Source organism: Tauraco erythrolophus, chromosome 4 (genome assembly GCF_009769465.1).
Source record: "Tauraco erythrolophus isolate bTauEry1 chromosome 4, bTauEry1.pri, whole genome shotgun sequence".
Lineage (NCBI taxonomy): Eukaryota > Metazoa > Chordata > Aves > Musophagiformes > Musophagidae > Tauraco > Tauraco erythrolophus.
The window spans coordinates 70,557,634-70,576,840 of NC_141468.1; the positions used below are offsets into that span (position 1 = coordinate 70,557,634).

The following is a 19,207-nucleotide window of genomic DNA, read 5'->3' on the forward strand; positions in this document are numbered from 1 at the left end:
TGAGCCTGGGCCAGCGCAGCACACAGCGATGTTGTGCTTGGAGAAGCACCACCTGGGACTCCAGAGTCCATCCCTGAAATGCCACCTGGTCACAAGCACCCCTGCAAGGCTCTGCAGAGCATGCCAGCTTCCCACTGCTGCCCATCAGAAGCATTTTGTGTCTCTTGTTTTGCTTCTGCAGTTGCCGGCAGCCTGCAGCAGGGCAGGAGGAAGCAGAGGGACTTGTGCTTCCCGTCTTCTCTAACCTTCCCCTTGGCCACTCTGCTGAGGTCCCTGCAAGGTAGCGTAGGTAGACACTCAAGAGTGCAGAGTTACCTCTGCAAACAGAAAAAAAAGAGCTCACTTACTGGAAAAGTGCTCCCTACCACTTACCTACTGAACTGGCTCAGTGCTTGGTGGGGCTTTGAGACAACATGAATAAGACCTAAAGCCTTTAGACATCTTCCCAGATGGATGGGATTCTGCCTGAAGCAAGCTTCACACCAAGGCTGATCTCTGTCTACAAGTTATTCCTGTTCTGGTGGTCAGTTGCAACATATCCCAGCACTAAGTCTTTCATTCAGGCTTAGACAGTTTTTCCTCAAAAATTTAGGTAAAGAGTCATTTGTGAGTTTTGATAACTTAAGGCAATCTTATTTTTCTATTGATGAGTGCCAGAGATGAAAAAGCTAGGCCTCACATTAGATTCAGTTGCCGTCTGAAGAAATCTAACCCTTCCAGTCAAGAGAAGGAACGGCAGTGGAGCAGGGGCTTGGTGCCAGGGGATATTAGCAAAGCCACATGTGTATTAGGTGTGACTGGGTCAACCCACCACACACATGCTAAATACAGAAGGTAGCTTCCTGGCACTGCTTGAGACCAGCCTTCTCCAGAGGGAACAAGAGGCGTGCTTGCTGCTGCTCGTGTGCTTCACTGTTTGTCATTTTTGATTACCAAATTCCAAGCCACATAACCGTCTTGCCACCATGAATTCAAACATTGATGCCCACCTGAAATAAAACACACAGGGGCTGACCTGACCAAGAGGCCAGAGGGAGAAATACACAAAAATGCAAAGTATTGCTGTCATGAACATTACTTTCCTTGAGCCAGACAGCTCAGAGCATCACTGCTGGTTTTGACAGAAGCCACTTCATTCCTGGCCACCTCAAGCTAAGGCAGAGGGTCAGGTACTGCTTGCCAATCGTCTGACGGGTGCTGGAAATGTGGTTTCAGTAAGTCAGTCACAGCCCAGATATGAAGTTTTCATGGAAATCAGAGAACAAAAATGCAAGTCTCCATAGTGATGTGTTCAGATGGGGGAAAAAATTAAATATATGGAGCCAATTAAACCTTTAATCTTGGCATTCATCATAACTGGGATCTAGGGGGAAAATGAGACTGGTCTTTGATATTATTTACCTTACAAGTTTCCTACAGCAATGCTTGAACTGTGTAGCAGCACCAGCATACACCCGACTGCTAGAACAAAAGCTGTGGATTTATACCGGAGCAAACCAGAAAACAGTCCTTTTTTTTATTGCAGTCTAAATCTGGTCCTAACAATGCTAATGGACATGGATGTAGTACCCAGCTCACTGAGGAGGAAAGACCAGGACTTCAGGAGGAAGCAACTTACTGGAGAGATGAAACTGCAGCGAGGAACCCAAGCGAGGCCCCACACAGCCCGTTGACTGTGACAGCACAGGTAACAGCTCACAGCCACTGCCAAAAGTGGCCCAAAGACGCACACGCTCTCAGGCCGCTCCCAAGCTCAGCCCAGAGCTGCCTGGAAGGCTGAGCCACAGGAACATCTCCTTTCTCTGGTGGAGAAGCTGGAGAATCAGCCAGAGCTGACAGGACAGCAGCAAGGTGCTAACTTGCATGAAGGATGCTCTGGCTTGGAGGTGGGGAACAGCAGCTCTGTGCTTCCCCACAGCAGGGTAAGGAAATACTGAGCTGCAAAGTAGGAAAAGCTCTGGAGAGGCAGTTTGCAGTCTCACAGCTTCTCTGGAAGTAGATAGGTAGCCCTAGACGGGTGGGAGTTAAGATCTCCCTAGGAAGGGAAGGCAGCTGGGGAAGAGTAAGAAGAGCCTGCAAAGGGAATTTGTCCTGATTTCCTTTGGCCTCACTTCCCTCCGAGCAGGGATTTCCCAAGGTGTAACGGGAAGGCCGGAGGGAAGAAAGCAAAAAGCACATGAAACAATTGTGTTTCTTTGAGATCACGGGAGCTGAGAGAGAAACAGGGACTTAGAACAGATGTTTCTCAGGATAAAGCAAAGCAAATTTCTTTTTGCAGAAATCTCAGGTGTTGCTGGTGCAGCAGCACTCTGCACACTCTGTGAAAAGGAGTTACAAAAAAAAAAAGTGCCTGCTTCCTGCTCCAAACAGGAATCTGACCCATCAGCTTCCTGGAATTGCCTTACTCAGCAAGAAAAGAAAAATCCTACCTTTAAGTTGTGAACAGATTTTCTGTTGCTGTGTACTCTCTTCCATTACTTGTTACTTGTTGAGTTTTGTGTATTCTAACACTCCTAAATCCTGGGGTGTGACCATTCCAAGTGCATTCCTACCAAAAGCCAGGGGAAATCAGTGCTCCAGCTGTTGATTCCCTGTGCATCCATGCACATTCAGGAACAGGGCAGGATCCTTTCAGAGCACTGTATTGCATGCTTACTATCTAATTCACAACCTTTTGTCCATTCCCTTCTAACAAACGCAGCTTGCAAAAATACTGGAGATATGCAAGGCCACTAAAGAATCATACACATCGTGGTAAGCACTCTCCTGAATTCCTTAATTCTTCTGAAAAGCACTTATAAGCCACTTTCTTCTGCACCTACATTCCCTGCAGACACAGTGAGTGGTAGTCCAGCACTTAGGGTATCAGTGCCGGACTATGTCAGCTTCTTCCCTCCTTCACAATCAGCAGGCACTCCAGATACGTCGATGACCAGTGAAGTCTGTCCACCCCTCTAGTTTCCCTCTGGGAAGCTACTCCACAGTCTCATTTCATACCACAGTAATTGTGAAAAAAAAAGAGTAGCCAAGAATGATGATCTGCCAGTCTGGGTTAAAAACTATAGAAAAGGCGATGGTGTAGCAGCCGGAAAGCAAGCAACTCAGCTGTCTTTAAACCTTACCAGTATGCATACAAACCTGGATAATGGTTTACAGCTGCACCAGTGGATCACCACCTTCTACCAACAGGTGAGGAGCAGAAGTACCCACTCATCTGGGTGTTCATCAGCACTAGGTAAGGTTGCTACCAGGTGATTCCATTTCTTTACAACGTATTCTCAGACATTTGCGTGCAGCGATTCTCCTCCAAGAGCATTTCTAGGTAAAGCTAAGGCATCTATCTCCTGCCTCCCTCCTGCATAAGAGACTATCAGGAGGGCTGGAAAGGAAATAAAGGGATGCAACACTATCAATACACTGATACTGTCTAGATTTTGATCTTTACAGTATTTCGCTCTGATAACGCCATTGCAGGGACATGCAAAAGACCCAGCTAAATAAATTTCCAGCTGTAAAAAGTTAAGCCACCAGCTGACAGAAGTAAACAGAAAGTGCTACTCGTTTCGCATCCCACTAAAACCTGAGCTATTTCTCAAATTCATAATTTGGATTTGTGTAGGCTCCACTGCTTTATCACAGAGCAGCAGTAGCAAACACCTTTTTTCTCTGAGGAGCAACACAGTGTGCCCATGGCCTGGCACGTGACTCGAGATGCTGCGAGACTGAGCACCAACTGCATCAACCTGAAGACGGATGCAGCAGTTTGGTCTGCTGCCACATCACCCATCCATTAAAAGCAGACACCAGGCTGGCTGGTGACATCAACCATCTCACCACCTGAGTGTTCAGAGATGGCTGCTCTCCTCAGATATCGATACCCACAGCACTTCCCTCTGGCACTTGCCTTTAAGTGAGTGAGTGAGACAGACACACGGACTGCCAAAAATTGGCCTCTGAAAAGCCTCCAATTAAGACACAATGCCTCATCTAGGATTAAAACTATTCGCTGCAGCAGGGCTTTTGTTTCAAAGGCATTCAGAGCATGTCTCCTCACAAATATTTCTGGTTTTCAATAAATCCTTGCCGCTTTCATTGCCTTTACCTTGCGACTTAACATCCATTTGTACCGAGCCATCCCATTACGTAAGGCTCAATGCTCTCAATGTCTTGCTGTGCAGTTTCCAGCCGTCCTGTGCATTTAGCACTCTCCCAAAGCCAGCGTGGCTAGAATTTCGATAAGGGATGGATTTATTGCATCTCCCCACTGCCTCGGTGCTCCAAGCAGAGTTCCTGTTTGGTTCAGGCAGGCTGACCAAACACATTCTTAGTGACCACAGCCAGAGAGGACTGGAAGGAATTCCCTGCTTTTCATTTTCATCTAACTCCAGGAAGCCTCAAATCTTGCTTTTAGCAGACTGCAATTCTCAACTTGTTTCAGCAGTGCTAACAGTGATTTCAGGAATGATTTTAAGAAACTTTTTTCACCATTTGAAAATCTTTCATTTCCAATATACAGAATGGCTGCTAATGTACAGCAGTTCTTTCAAAGTCATTATTTTTAAAGGTATCCAACATGTACCTAGAATGACAGCAAGGGATGCCTGATAAGCAATTGATGAATACCTTTACTTTTTGCTTTACTTTGCTACAACTCTGAATTGTGCTTATTCTAATAACTGTTATTAGAACAACACAAAACAAAGGTAATAGCTATCCCTCGGTCAGCTGCCAAGTAAACAGCTTACTGTTGAACTAATGAGGCCATAGACTGTTTCATTTCTTCTAGAAGATCAGATCATAGAATGGTTAGGGTTGGAAGGGACCTCAAAGATCATCAGTTCCAACCCCCCTGCCATGGACAGGGACACCCTCCACTATGCCCTCGTTCAGGCTCATTTGCATTACACCTTTCTTCAAGTGTGAAGCACTGTGTACAAAAGGACCATGCATCAGTAACACTGACTTCAATCAGACCACCTTGGACTTGTATCTACATGTATAGAGACTGACATAAATGCTCACTAGCCCACATGGAGTATAGGTATGAGCAGCACTTGAAGAAGCTCAGTTCTGCCATTTAGAGTTTTCCATGCGTCTTACCAACAGCAATTCAAACAGGCTGTTTTTTTCCCTTCAAATCTTATATGTCACAATGACGAACGAACCCTAGGAAAAGTGTCTGTATGGAGGATCATTTTCTTGATGGACTGTGATGAACCCTTCTGCACATCACACTCGTTCAAGGAAGAGAAGGGAATGAGGAGTATGCAGGAAACTTCCTAGGCAGCTAGCCTCACTCTGGTCCCTGAGAAGATTAGAGACTAGATCCTCCTTAAAGCCACATCCAGGCTCATGAGGGATAAAGTGACTGGTAACGGTCACCACTATAGTGCTAGCCCAATCTGGTTGCTGTCTGTGATGAGTCCTATGGACAAGGGGAGAGCAGCAGTTGTTTACCCTGATTTAGAGCAAAAATACACTTACAGAGCAGATGGACAACCTACAATGCAGATGAAAAATGGGGTGGACTGCTGTGCTCAGACTTTAGTAGTCAATGACTTGTAATCTAGGAGGTGCCCAGTTGCAAGTGGAGTAACCTCAGGGGTTAGTACTGGAGACAACACTGTTTTTTGTCTTACCTACCTGGATGATGGGATAGAGTACACTGTCTTAAGTTTGCAGATGACACCAAACTGAACGATAGGAGGAGGATCGGAGCAGGACAACCCAAAACATGGGAGAGGGCTCCCATTCAGTCAGATCTTGACTGGCTGGAGTGATGTGCTGATGGAAAATTTGTTAAGTTCATCAGTTCTGCAGCTGAGAAATAAGAAATGAAGGGACCTGGGGCTAATGGTGGACACATTGAACAGGACTCAGAAGTGTGCCCCCTTGCAGCTATAAAGACCAACTCTGCACCAGGTTGCATGGTGAGACTATGGCCAGCAGATTAAAGTAAGTTATTTTCCCCCTGTATTCAGTACTTGTAAGCTGCATCTGGAGTAAAATATCCAGTTTTGGGCTCCTCAGTACAAAACCAGACATTGAAAAACATGAAACGAGTCAACTGAGGACCACCAAGACTGTTAGAAGGCTGCAGCACATAACACGGCTCAAGGGAGGCCCAGCTGGGTTTGTTCAGCTTGGAAATTATGGCTGCAGGACCTACAGTCTTCAACTATCTAATGGATGGTTACAGAAAATATGGAGCCAGACTCTTCAAGAGGCAACAGGCAAGCGACAGCAAGTGAATATCTGACTGTACATCAGACAAAAGTTTGCACTGAAGATGCTACAAAACCAGAACAGGAAGGCAGAGAGGCTGTCGAATGCCCATCTCTGGAAATACTCAAAATGTGATTGCGCGCAGCCCTGGAAAACTTGACCTACTTTCCAAGTCAACTCTGCTTTGGTCAGGTTGACTCAGATGACCTCCAGAAGTCCCCCCAATCTAAATTACTCTATGATTCCAAAACCTGAAAAGAGCAAATGCAAGCTTCACAGTGTGGCTAATAAAACACACAGACATCTATTTATCTTATGCTGTGTGACTGTATTCCAATCCCTTAAGATAATTTTCATAATATCATCAATTTTACCTTAAGCCCTCATTATCAAATAGTCCAGGCTGCACAAGCATTCAGGTACAGATGATCTGTCAAAAGCACAAATCCTAAAAGTAATGGCACTGAAGTTCAGGAGTGACGTTTATCTCTATGCAAGGCACAGCTGCCCAATTCCAGGCCCTGGTTCTTAAAAATAAAAAATAAAAAGCTTGAAACCGCATGGTTTGGATAAGATACACAACTCAAGTCCTGGCCATTTTCAGTTCCTCACAACCGCTCAGGTCATTTCTTTGACCTTTTGTGTCACACACATGAGGAGAAATAACATGAACACTGGCTACTATCATGTGTAGAATATAGCATTAAGACATGTACCTTTCTAGATACGCATGAGCTAAGATTTTGTGTATGCTGAGATTTTGTCCCCAAAGCAGAGAGATTTTTCCTACAGCTGTAGCAGACATGTCAGAAAATTATTTCCTTAGCTTAACTTTGGCTTGCTTCTTTGCATATGTTTTTACAAAAATTCAAAACCCTAAGATCTGGAGACAATACCACAACTGTAGCTTTAGGTTTTTCAACCACTAACTACATATCTACGGATTTTTCCAAAAGTTAACATTTATTCATAAGTTCATACTACCAGCAATCCTTTGAGAGGAATCATGCTCTTAAAAAATAAGCTTAAACAATAAGATGTAAAGCTAATAATGGTCTTCGGTTTATCAACACCTTACCCAAAAGCAGATACGAGATCCGTAATTAGAAAAAGTGTGGCAACCTCCTTTCGACAGTGTAATAAAGAGCTTCTCCACGTGACAATATGAAAAACAGCTAACAAAAGCGTGACCTTTTGCACGTTATTTGCACACTTCTTTGTTGTTTACTCTTTTCTATGCTTGTTACAAGTAGAATGATTGACCATTGCATCGTATAGCTGTTTCCTTCTCGCTGTAACTAGTGCTACTTACGACATTCTCCACCACACCTTCTACTCAGAGAAATAGGAACATTCAATGAAGATTTACTAAAAGATCTCTTTTCCAGTTGATGGTAATTACATACAACAATGACTTTATCGCGACAGAGAACGTAGGAATGGTTCAGAGGATATGCTCAGTGGCTAACAGGATACGCTAACCATATTTTCCCTGTTGTGTCACGGATTCTAGGAGTCAGGAAAGAATACATAACACTGGGATTCTTTAAGAAATCTTGTACTAGTCTACTTCCGGAACGATTAAACATCTGTGACAGATAGTCTATCCACTCCATATAGGGAAACATTTACGTAGTACCATCAGTTAAAGCTTGAAGGAAAGTAACATCTGTTTAAACCAGTTTACCAAAACTAAGCATACATTGAGAAGAAAAAAAAAGTAACTGGAGACAAAAAGAGAGTATGTCTAGCTATAGCTTAGACTCCTTCATAAATAAGTAAACAAATAATAGTCTTAAGTTTGCTAGGGTGCCCGTTCAGCCACATGTTTAACCACAGCTTGCTTTTGCTTTTAACATCGTCTTAGTCTTTAAGGAGCAGGCATTACAAGTCTGTGCCCAATTTGCACTCCAAGCTCCCAAGACCCTGGATCTTCTGCCCTCCATCTTAGTACCTTTTCTTTTGCACATCTTCCTCTTCCCAGGCAGCAGGCACAAATAAAACAAACCAATAAAGTTCATCTACCTGAGCTGAAGGTTTTTTTTTTTTTTGGATGGATAACTCTGCCAGATAAGTAAGCTTCCAAATATTAGAGAACAAGAGAAGGGACACAGAACAGTCAAGACAGAACACTTTTGTTTTTGTCAATATTTCTTTAAATCCCAATCCAGCTCCTAGTAAGACTGGACACTACTTACAACACTCCTAGAACTGCAGAAGAATGGAAACACAATAGGGAGCGAGTGGAGAGGGGGACAAGACAGCCCAGCGGCTGGCTTCAGACATTCACATACACAAAGCCAGCATCCACTGGAGTCGTTAAGGCCCAGATGCCCCACTAATAGGAACAAACCCAAACACAAAGGTAGCACATGAAATGTATTTACCTATTTAAACACAGGCAGCTGGTCAGGCTAGAATGGGGAAGGTAACTGCTAATTCCTTGTACTACAAGGAAGGAATGGAGTAAAAAAACCCAAGCCCACGGGCAGGTTTTTGCTTTGTGAACCTCTGTCTGTGCTGCTGGTTAACAGTGGTAAGTATAAAAAAATCAAAGAAAAATAATCTATTTATAGAACAAGTCAGTAGTCTGAGACATTTAGAAAAAAGTAAAAACAAGTCCTTCTTTAAAAATGGATTTACTAAAACAACTGTCACCCAGGATGACCCCAAGCCCTCTGGTCCTCTGGCAAAGCCAGGGGCAACTTCAAGCAAGAACTGTTGCTGACTGCACACTGGTACACATCCAGCAAAGCCAGCAGGGAGGGGGATTTGCGCTGCCAACAGTATCTGCAGACTGCTTGCTGGTATCGCTTGAGGCCATGCCTGTAGCCTGGTGATACTGGAAATAGCTGTGAGTGAAACTTTTTCACAGAAGTACATGTCAGTGTAACCTCTGAGGTAAGTGGGCTGTCTTCTTTCCTTCCCATCCCTGGGTACAGATCACAGAAGCTGGTGTCCTGGGTGCTGCACCTCCTTGCCAGCTCCATCCTGCATGAGACAACTTTAATGTGCAGGAGTGTAGAACTCTACGCAAAGCCTAGAACAGGAGAGGGCATCCCTGTGGAAAGGGAAGCACTCTGCTTTTCCCAAGCTCTGATCTAGCTAGACATCTTCATCAATGTTTTCTGGCCCTCCTCAGGACAGGAAGATCAGTTGTTCCCCACTAAGGAAAAAAAAAAAGTTTTGCCTAGTAGAGTAGAGTTGGGTTTCTTTTTTTGGTAAACAGAACCTTTGCTGATTTCTGAGATCATGAGCTCCTCTGCCCTTTAGCTACAAAAGAGAAATTAAAATAAATTCATCCACTTGCTCCCATCCTTATAGTGTAGTGTTAGCTGCCTGGATACAGAGGCAACTTAACTGCCCCAAGACATTGCCCTACTCACTGGGTTGGCATGGGGAGGCAAGAGAGAACTTCCGAAGTCACCTCCTTCGGGTAACCTGGTAGGCCTAACAGCTCCAGCCTATGCCCACCCATTCCAGGCCAGCTCCACTGCCAACGTGTACTTCTAACACCCTGAAGCGTCTAATCTAACAGCCTCGGGTTTGCTCGGTCTCTAAGAGCAACAGCCACACTCAAAGATGGAAACACTCAAGTCAGAAAACACTGGCCGAAGCTCCTAATCAGGCGGGGTCTGCATAGATGAGTCGGTACCACTGTGCTTTGACATCCTCATTTTATGAAGGAAGCCAGCTGTAAGGAAGGGACCAACTCCGCTGCAGGTCTGTACATCCTTGGAAGTGAAGCTCAGTGGCTACATTAGCTTCAAACCCTCTTCTGCTGTAGGGTTTCAGTGGTCCATTTCCCAATAAGTTCCAGGCATCGAGTAGTTGCTAACTTGTCTCCTTAAGATCTTCCATTGGTAGTTTGTAGCTCAATAAGAAAGGAGGAGGTGGTGCATGAGCAGGGCTACTTGGTCCCTGCATTGGCTTCTTTGCACAGTTTATACAGATGTAATCCTCGTTCTCAGCCATTTCTGGAGAGACACCGACACAAACTTGATGAAACCACTCATCGCAGCCACCATCACACTGCACCCAGTCCACCTGCAAGAGATGAGATCAGCAACACACGGCACATTAGAAGGAAAGACAAATGGGCATAGTTTCTATGAAGAAAATACCTAGAACACAAAAGCTTTTGGGCACAAATTAATGCCCTACGAAGCTTGTTTTAACAAGCTGCTTCGGTTTAATAAAAAAAAATAACACTCTTCCAAGAAGCCTTGCCCATCCTTAGACCACCACGGTACAAACACACACACTACTACTGTTGAGGAACATGGCAGTCAGCTCTCCTCAAACAAAAGACAGGTACGCTAGAACACATTTAAAACAGGAGTTTGCTCAGGGACCGTTAGTGCAGCATAGATGAGGTTCTACAAATACACATCCTAAATGACATCCCTTAGACTGCATCCTCAAGTGGCAGCTTTTGCAACTTAGAAATTACAGAAAACAGAAGGACTTTACTGCTTTTGGCTACAAAAAAAAAGCCACGTGATCTCAGCAGCTTTAATACTTTTCTACCAGCAAGGCATCAGGTGTACAGCTGGCCACTGAATGCCAAAAAATGCACACAGGCTGTACCTCCAAAGTGTCAGAACATGTAAGGTAAAATATTTCAAACTTTGAGCTGAACTTGCTATAGGACAATTAGGAAACGCATAAAAAGTAAATTAAAAATTAAGAAGGAGAAAAGATTAGTTATTAGATTTCTCTTACTCCCCAAGTAAAAATACCTGTTTTTACAAAAGCTGAGATTAGTAGGGTAATGAATACAGATTCTTAATTTTAATGCCATGCATTGGTACAGCTGTAAAAATTGTTACTTTTGTAGTTCTGCTTTCATCTTTCAGAGGAATGTAAAAATAAAAATGTATTAAGGAAAGCAACAGTAATTGCAACCTATGTAAGATGAAAAAACATGATCAGCTTGAGATTTTACTTTAGTTTGTAGGAACGCTATTCCTGAACACAATTTTAAAAGTGACTAGTAATAGACACTAACAGCTACAGCTTCAGTCATTATATTCACATGTTGAATGTACAAGAACACGTCCAGTCTTATGGAAAGACAGTCATTCCATTAAAAGCTTTGATTATACAATCGGGAATTTTATTCAGTTTCATTTATGGAAGTTTGATTAATTTAGTACAACCTCCTTTATAATACGAACTTAAAGGTACTCTCCTTCTTGCAATATCAATTTCTGTAAAAATGTACTATTATAACCTAATTATCATCTGTGAAGTAAAGAGAACAGTGATACAAACACTGCACTAGCTTTTCAACGATGAATCTTTCAGTGTGATTTCTAACTTTGGTCTAAGATTAAGACTTCAAAACTGGTCTTTTAACTGGTCTTTTTAAGCATTCAGATGAACGCTTGAGTTCTGTGTTTCAATTCTGTGAAACTAGAAATAAGTTTTTGGTATTTGTATTTGTTCCTACTCTCTCTCATGCACAAGTGCAGTACAGTGTCAATCCCACAGTTATTATTGGGAGTGTTTTTGGAGTGTTTTTTTTTCTTCTTTCTAGAAAGTAGAAAAAAATATTCCAAAACCCACGTTTTATTTGACCATCAATTAGTCCATGTTAAAAGCTGACAATCAGAACAGGAGTAAGAGAGAGGCAGATCACGTTTCTTTTGTAATAATCTGACCAGGTCTGTTTATCTCCAACGAGAAAAGTGAAGCACTTTGTAGGCACCTCAGCCTGCAACATCACTGTTCACAGACTGCATGCAAGAAATACAAAACCTTTACTTCACTTGGGAGTACCAAACATCCCCCACTTCTGCTCGGAAACACACTGAAGTCAGGAACATTTCTAGCTGATTCACAGCATTGATCCTTTGAATCAGACAACATATGTTGCATAGCCGGCAAAAAAAACTACATAGCTTGAATCTCTCTTCTGAGATTCTAATTGTCCATCGTCTTCTCCTGTTTTAAAGTACCTAAGAGAACAAGGGAGTTCTATAGTTTTACCTACTGCATCTGTGTACCTGCCCAAGCACTACTGGATCCTCTGCCATTTCCAATCACGCCACTTCTGTTACTTACGCTGTTCAACCTGAATCGCACTGACTGCATGGCACTGGGGTTTTTGACTTCGCTCAGAATTGCCTACAGCAGAATTAAGCAAAACTCACTTTGTCCTTGCAGGGCCTCTGGCAGTTCTGTGCAGCACATACGGCATTCTCATCATCTGACTCCTCCGCTCCTGACCAGTCGTATTTAGAAGGAATATCTAGAATCTTCTTCTCTCTTTTTTTCTCTGTGCTCTCCTTTGCTAGTTCCACCTTTGTCACAACCGCCTTCTCTCGCTTCTTCTTCCGCTCCTCTTCCTTAGCCAGTTTCTTTGCCAGCTTGTTCAGCTCCTTTGTCTTATCTATGGTGAGTTTTAGCTTCTTCTTCTTGGGTTTTTCCAGTTTTTTCAGCTCTTTAGATTTTTGCTTCATATCTCCGAAAAACTGCTCTGCTCTCTCCAGTTTTCGTTTCCGCTTCCTCTCAGAAGAGTCTCTCCCTCTCATTTTCAGTGGTTTTTCATCCATGCTGTCGTCCTTCACAGAAAGGGTGAAAAGAGATTTGTTTCACATGCAAATTTCCATATACTGCAAACCTGTGGTTTGAGACATGTACTTACCTCCACTGTTACCCTGACCTGGTAAGAAGAAACCCATTCAACAACATACTGTTATAAATTCTATACAAAACGGGGCTCAACTTTATTTTCACCACTCTAGAAAAAAAAATTGTAAGTGGTATCAACTGTGTCGAAGTACAATGAGTCAAAAATGACCAGTGGAAAAAGTAAAACATCAGCAAGGGTAAGAAGGCAGAAGAAGCAATAATTACAACTCCCTTCTCACATTGCTTTTTAATACAAGTTGAGAAGATTAATCATTTGTTAGATGTTCCTGCTTATTTTTCATCCTAGGTCAGTCTTGCCTGTAATTATTTTTGAGAGAAAGCAATTGCTATTCTGGAGATTAAGAAATAGCAAGTAGTGAATTCTTAAAATGTACCAACTCAAGCAAGAGAAGAAAGTAACAGATACATTATTTGAACAGCTCCCAAACTGGCATACATCGTAAATATCCTGGCACCATTAACAACTCTTAAATAGCAGGCTCAGTTTTGAAGTGAGGCTCAAAACTGGCAAACTCTCTTATTGCAGGTAACATCCACACTAACAAGCCCTGCTTATATCTGAAGGATTCACACATATAGCTCTTTTGTACAAACACAACTGGCTCGACTTCAGTTAATCCAGCTATACACTTTAACCTTAATAATTAGTAAGGGACACACGACTAGCCAGCAAAGACACTGTTTACTGCACATTACTTAATACAGCTGCTCCACTCCCCAAAAAAATCCTCTGAAGATTATTTTACAAAAGCCTACCTATTTTGCACATAAATAGACGTAGAAAGGTATTCAATTCAAAATTAATAGTTCTAGTCAAACAAGTATTCCCCAGGGTTAACCAGAAAATGTTGTAACACACTCCCCTGCCAAAAAGGCTGTGCTTAACTTTTAATATAACAGTCTGGCATACTACTTATAAATTGCTATCTGCTGGCATTCAAACTGTTCTTCAATCAATTCCATGCCAAAATCGTTACATTAAAAGAGCATTAAGCTTACAAATTGAGGTATTTGGGTCAAAACATGGTAAAGCAGTACTTCTGACACCAAGTTGTGTGGTGTTGTGGACACGCTGGAGGGAAGGGATGCCATCCAGAGGGACCTTGACAGGCTGGAGAGGTGGGCCTGTGAGAACCTCATGAAGTCCAACAAAGCCAAGTGCAAGGTCCTGCACATGGGTTGGGGCAATCCCAAGCACAAGTACAGGCTGGGCGGAGAATGGATCGAGAGCAGCCCTGAGGAAAAGGACTTGGGAGTGCTGGTGGATGAGAAGCTCAACATGAGCCGGCAATGTACGCTGGCAGCCCAGAAAGCCAACCGTATCCTGGGCTGTATCAAAAGGAGCGTGGCCAGCAGGTCGGGGGAAGTGATTCTGCCCCTCTACTCACTCTCATGAGACTCCACCTAGAATACAGTGTTCAGCTCTGGAGTCTCCAACACAAGAAGGACATGGAGCTACTGGAACGAGTCCAGAGGAGGGCCACGAAGATGATTTGAGGGCTGGAGCACCTCTGCTATGAAGACAGGCTGAGAGAGTTGGGGCTGTTCAGCCTGGAGAAGAGAAGGCTCTGGGGTGATCTTCCAGCAGCTTTCCAGTACCTAAAGGGGGCCTACAGGAAAGCTGGAGAGGGACTTTTTACAAGGGCGTGTAGTGATAGGACAAGGGGCAATGGCTTTAGACTGATGGAGGGGAGATTTAGATTAGATATAAGGAAGAAATTTTTTACATTGAGGGTGGTGAGGCAGTGGAACAGGCTGCCCAGAGAAGTTGTAGATGCCCCGTCCCTGGAGGTGTTCAAGGCCAGGTTAGATGAGGCTTTGGGCAACGTGATGTAGTGGAGGATTCCTCTGCCCATGGCAGGGGGGTTGGAACTACATGATCTTTGAGGTCCCTTCCAACCTTAACCATTCTATGATTCTTTGGAGGCAGGGTCCTTGACTGTTATCCATTGTATACGGACAGCACTCAGCAAATGAGACAACTGATTAATACTGCCCATCTAGCCTCACTGTTCACAGCATGTACCCTTCCATCTTACCTTAGTGTACAATACCAAAAAGCCAAGGAAGAAACATCTTCAATCTATTTCCTGTGCTGTTCAGTAACTCAAAAAGCAATCATATACTCCAGAACTACACATAGTCAAAATGACCCCTATCTTCAGCTGACAGACGATAAAGGACAGGTTCCAGTACAGCTCTTTGACACAGGAGTTTACTTTCTCCTGTGTAAAAAGGACACAGCACACACCTCTCATTCGCATGCACCACTTAGTCACTGCATGAATGAGGCCAAGTGATTTGGACTAGACCTCAGAATCAGCAGATCAGCCTGCCCCATTCACTGTTGGCTGAGCAAAGACATGAGCACATCTTCACAGTGTATTAATAAAAAAAAAAATTGCTGTATCTATGTTATTCTGAGGAAGAATAGGAATCTTATGACCTGAATTACCAAATCACGTCTTATTTAAAAAGTCTTTCCTCAGTAACAAAAGTTCTGAAACATACAAGTATCAAGTTATATAAGCTAAGAGCAGACTTTGCATCTTCCTATATGTTTCTTGTAATTCTTATGCTTGGAATCAGAACTGATCTGCAAAAGAACAGCATTTCCTTCCCTAACCATATCTTTTCTAAAGTAAGGTTTGCATATGGAACTGCCTGAGAAAACTGTTCTAGATATGGTTAATTGTGGAGGACAGTGCTACGGCATGAGTGATCAAGAACTGAATTTTTGGATCTCTTATTCTGTTGTTTTCTGGAATCTACTATTTCCCAGTTGAAATCCTAACATGTCAAGTAACTAAGCACTCAACTATCCAAGATTATATTTTTTTTAAAAAACTACCAAACCAATATGTTTGGAGTTTTTTCTATACCAGAATAGTTTTTCAAGTTCCATACCTCCATGACATGAAGGAACCTGTCCTCAGCAGGTGGATGAGTAGCCTGTAAAATCCGCCAGATGTGCTGAGTCTCATCCAGTGATACCTCTAGTAGATCTCCTACCATCATTAGATCTTCTAGCTGAGCTTTCGCTCCAGGTGACAGCTCCAATACAGGGGGTTCCAAACTGCGAGGTACCAGCGGACTCTTCCGAGGCTGCTTCCTTGGAGTGCTAGAACCTTTCAGACAGGAGGCAAGTCACGTAAGAATAAAAGGAAGAGATCAAAACCAAAAAGAAATTACACACTTTCTACCACAACAATCTAAGGAGGGAGACAATCCCAAGCAAAAAAACATTGACACAGGTTTATGTATCAGATATCAGGAAACAACTGTAATGTAACTCTTCTATACCTTCTTGCAGACAACACATCCTCTACAACTAACACAGGTAACAGAGCAGTTCCTCTCCTTACTAACTGCTCATCCCAGCTATCTGTTTAATTTTACCTCAATGTATAGAAAAGCAAATACCTTGAGAGCAGCTTTTAGAAGCAGACGAATACGCGTGTTCAGCGCAGAATGAGGGAGCAGTCCACATGTGTGTCACCACTTCCTCTGATTTAATGGGGATTTCCTCATCACAAAACAAATTGGGCTCCAAGCTGCTAGAAGATTTTACACTGGCATTGTCCTGAAAAAGACCCACAGAAAATATGCAACATCTGGATCCAGAAAATACCTACTTCAAAGAAAACTCTAAGACTGGTCAGTCTGCTGTTTCTAAAATCCTACTTTGAAGCACTCCACCAGAAACACCGAGACTGTGTGCAAAAGGTACAAGTTACATCCCTACTCAAATAGCAGATGTCTCTATGGAGAGAGGTCAATAGATTCATAGCCAGCTTGTGAGAAACACTGGACAGGTTTCCTCCCTTAGCAGTCACTCGAGTATGTCCTCAGAAGCCAAAATAATGACAAGAGGATGACTCTTAGCCTACGTAATATTCTTGCTTGAAAAACGTGACTGCAAGACCATAAAGACTGGTATCTTTTATAAAGAAGAGGCATGCTGAGTAAACAATGCGGAGAAGGCGCAAGCCCATCTGAGCAGATTCCCTTATATCTTTTTTGCCTCAGTCTTCACTGGCAACCGCTCGAACCACACCACCCGAATCACAGAGGATGTTGGCTGGGTCTGGGAGAGCGAAGAACCACCCAGGGTAGGAGCAGATCAGGTCTGGGAACACCTAGAGAACCTGAAGGTGCACAAGTCCATGGGACCTGATGAGATACATCCACGGGTCCTGAAGGAACTGGCGGCTGAAGTTGCTAGGCCACTAGCCATCGTATTTGAGAGGTCCTGGCAGTCTGGTGAGGTTCCTACAGATTGGAAAAGGGCCAACATAACGCCCGTCTTTAAAAAAGGGACCAAGGACAACTCAGGAAACTACAGACCAGTCAGCCTTACTTCTGTGCCAGGTAAAATCATGGAACAGATTCTCCTGGGAGCTGTACTAAGGCACATAAAAAAATAACCAAGTGGTTGGTGACAGCCAACATGGCTTCACAAGGGGCAAGTTGTGCCTGACTAATTTAGTGGCCTTCTATGACAAAGCTACAGTGCTGGTTGACGTGGGTAAAGCAACAGATGTCGTTTTCCTGGACTTGTGCAAGGTATTTGACACTGTCCCACATGACATCCTTGTCTCTAAAATGGAGAGACATGGATTTGACAGATGGGCCACTCGGTGGATAAAGAACTGGCTGGATGGTCGCACTCAAAGAGTCGTGGTCAATGGCGCAATGTCTACATGGAGACCAGTGTCAAGCGGTGTTCCTCAGGGGTCTGTTCTGGGTCCAGCGCTGTTCAACATCTTTGTCAGTGACATGGATGACGGCATTGAGTGCACCCTCAGTAAGTTTGCCGACGACACCAAGCTGTGTGGTGCCGTGGACTCACTTGAGGGAAGAGATGCCATCCAGAGGGACCTTGATAGGCTTGAGAAATGGGCCAGTGCTAACTGCATGAGCTTCAACAAGTCAAAATGCAAGGTCCTTCACCTGGGTCGGACCAATCCCAGGCACAAATACAAACTGGGCACAGAGTGGGTTGAGAGGAGCCCTGAAGAGAAGGATTTGGGGGTGTTTATAGACAAGAAGCTCAACATGAGCTGGCAGTGCGCTCATGTGGCCCAGAAGGCCAACCGCATCCTGGGATGTATCAAGAGAAGTGTGGTCAGCAGGTCAAGAGAGGTGATTCTCCCCCTTTACACTGCTCGTGAGACCCCACCTCGAATACTGCGTCCAGTTCTGGTGTCCCCACCATAAGAGACACATAGATCTGTTGGAGCGTGTTCAGAGGAGGGCCATAAAGATGATCCAGGGGCTGGAGCACCTCTGCTATGAGGACAGGTTGCAGGAGCTGGGATTGTTCAGCCTTAAAAAGAAAAGACTTCAGGGGGACCTAATAGCTGCCTTCCAATACCTAAAGGGAACCTACAGGAAGGCTGGGGAGGGACTTTTTACGAGAGTGTCCGCTGATAGGACAAGGGGAAATGGGTTTAAGTTGAAGAACAGATTTAGATTAGAACTTAGGAAGAAATTCTTCAGTATGAGGGTGGTGAGACTTTGGAACAAATTGCCCAGAGAAGTTGTGGATGTCCCCTCCCTGGAGGTGTTCAAGGCCAAGTTGGACAGAGCCTTGAGTAGCCTGATCTAGTTGAGAGGCGTCCCTGCCCATGACAGGGAGGTTGCATTAGATGATCTCTAAGGTCCCTTCCAGCCTATGCCATTCTATGATTCTATGTCTACTAGTACTCACTTCACTCCTCTTCCTCCTCACCCCTGCAGGCAAAATTAATAACACTACACTCCATCAGTTATCTATATCCACAGCACTTTCCAGAACTTCTCTACCCTATCACATTTGAGATGAAACTGCTCAACTGGTTCAACATATTGAGCATGCCATGTAAGGCTGAAATCTTTCAGAAAACAATAAACAAGAAGTTGGCTTAAAAGAAGAAAAAGGCTATAGTGCAGTTATTGACAATATTTACCTTAAGATTAGCTGTGTGGGTCCCAAAACGGCCAACTCAGGAAATTTTAACACCCAGATACTGTCATTTCATGACATAAAAAGGGAATTTAAGAATGGTAATCTCTCTCTGGCTTTCAGTTACACATTTAAAAGGAAGTGAAGTGCACGCTAATGATTTCGGCACAGAACTAGAAGTGGGAAATTCAGATTTAAATTGCCCAGATGAAAAGGTAAAATAAACATATTCAGAAAGAGGAAGATATTTCTCCTTATGTAGTAAAGGTTATCTCTAGTATAGTATCTTGTTCTGGGTATCATATTATACTAGATTAAAGAAAGTTCAGGGCCAATAGGGAAATTAATAAAAAGATATGACCATTCGGTGGCTAT

General features: G+C 43.5%; 1 protein-coding gene across 2 annotated transcripts in view; it reads right to left on the minus strand.

The window, feature by feature from the left end:
- Window positions 1-7,137: 7,137 nt before the first annotated feature.
- Window positions 7,138-19,207, minus strand: part of KDM5A (lysine demethylase 5A) — a 55,881-nt gene continuing 43,811 nt past the window's right edge. For both annotated transcript variants that reach the window (XM_086611202.1, XM_086611200.1), the window contains exons 25-28: window positions 16,309-16,468; window positions 15,793-16,013; window positions 12,384-12,794; window positions 7,138-10,272 (exon numbers count right to left, since the gene is read on the minus strand). In XM_086611202.1, coding sequence (XP_086467328.1) covers window positions 10,060-10,272; window positions 12,384-12,794; window positions 15,793-16,013; window positions 16,309-16,468 — 1,005 coding nt within the window. In that variant the 3' untranslated portion in view covers window positions 7,138-10,059. The remainder of the gene's footprint in view (window positions 10,273-12,383; window positions 12,795-15,792; window positions 16,014-16,308; window positions 16,469-19,207) is intronic.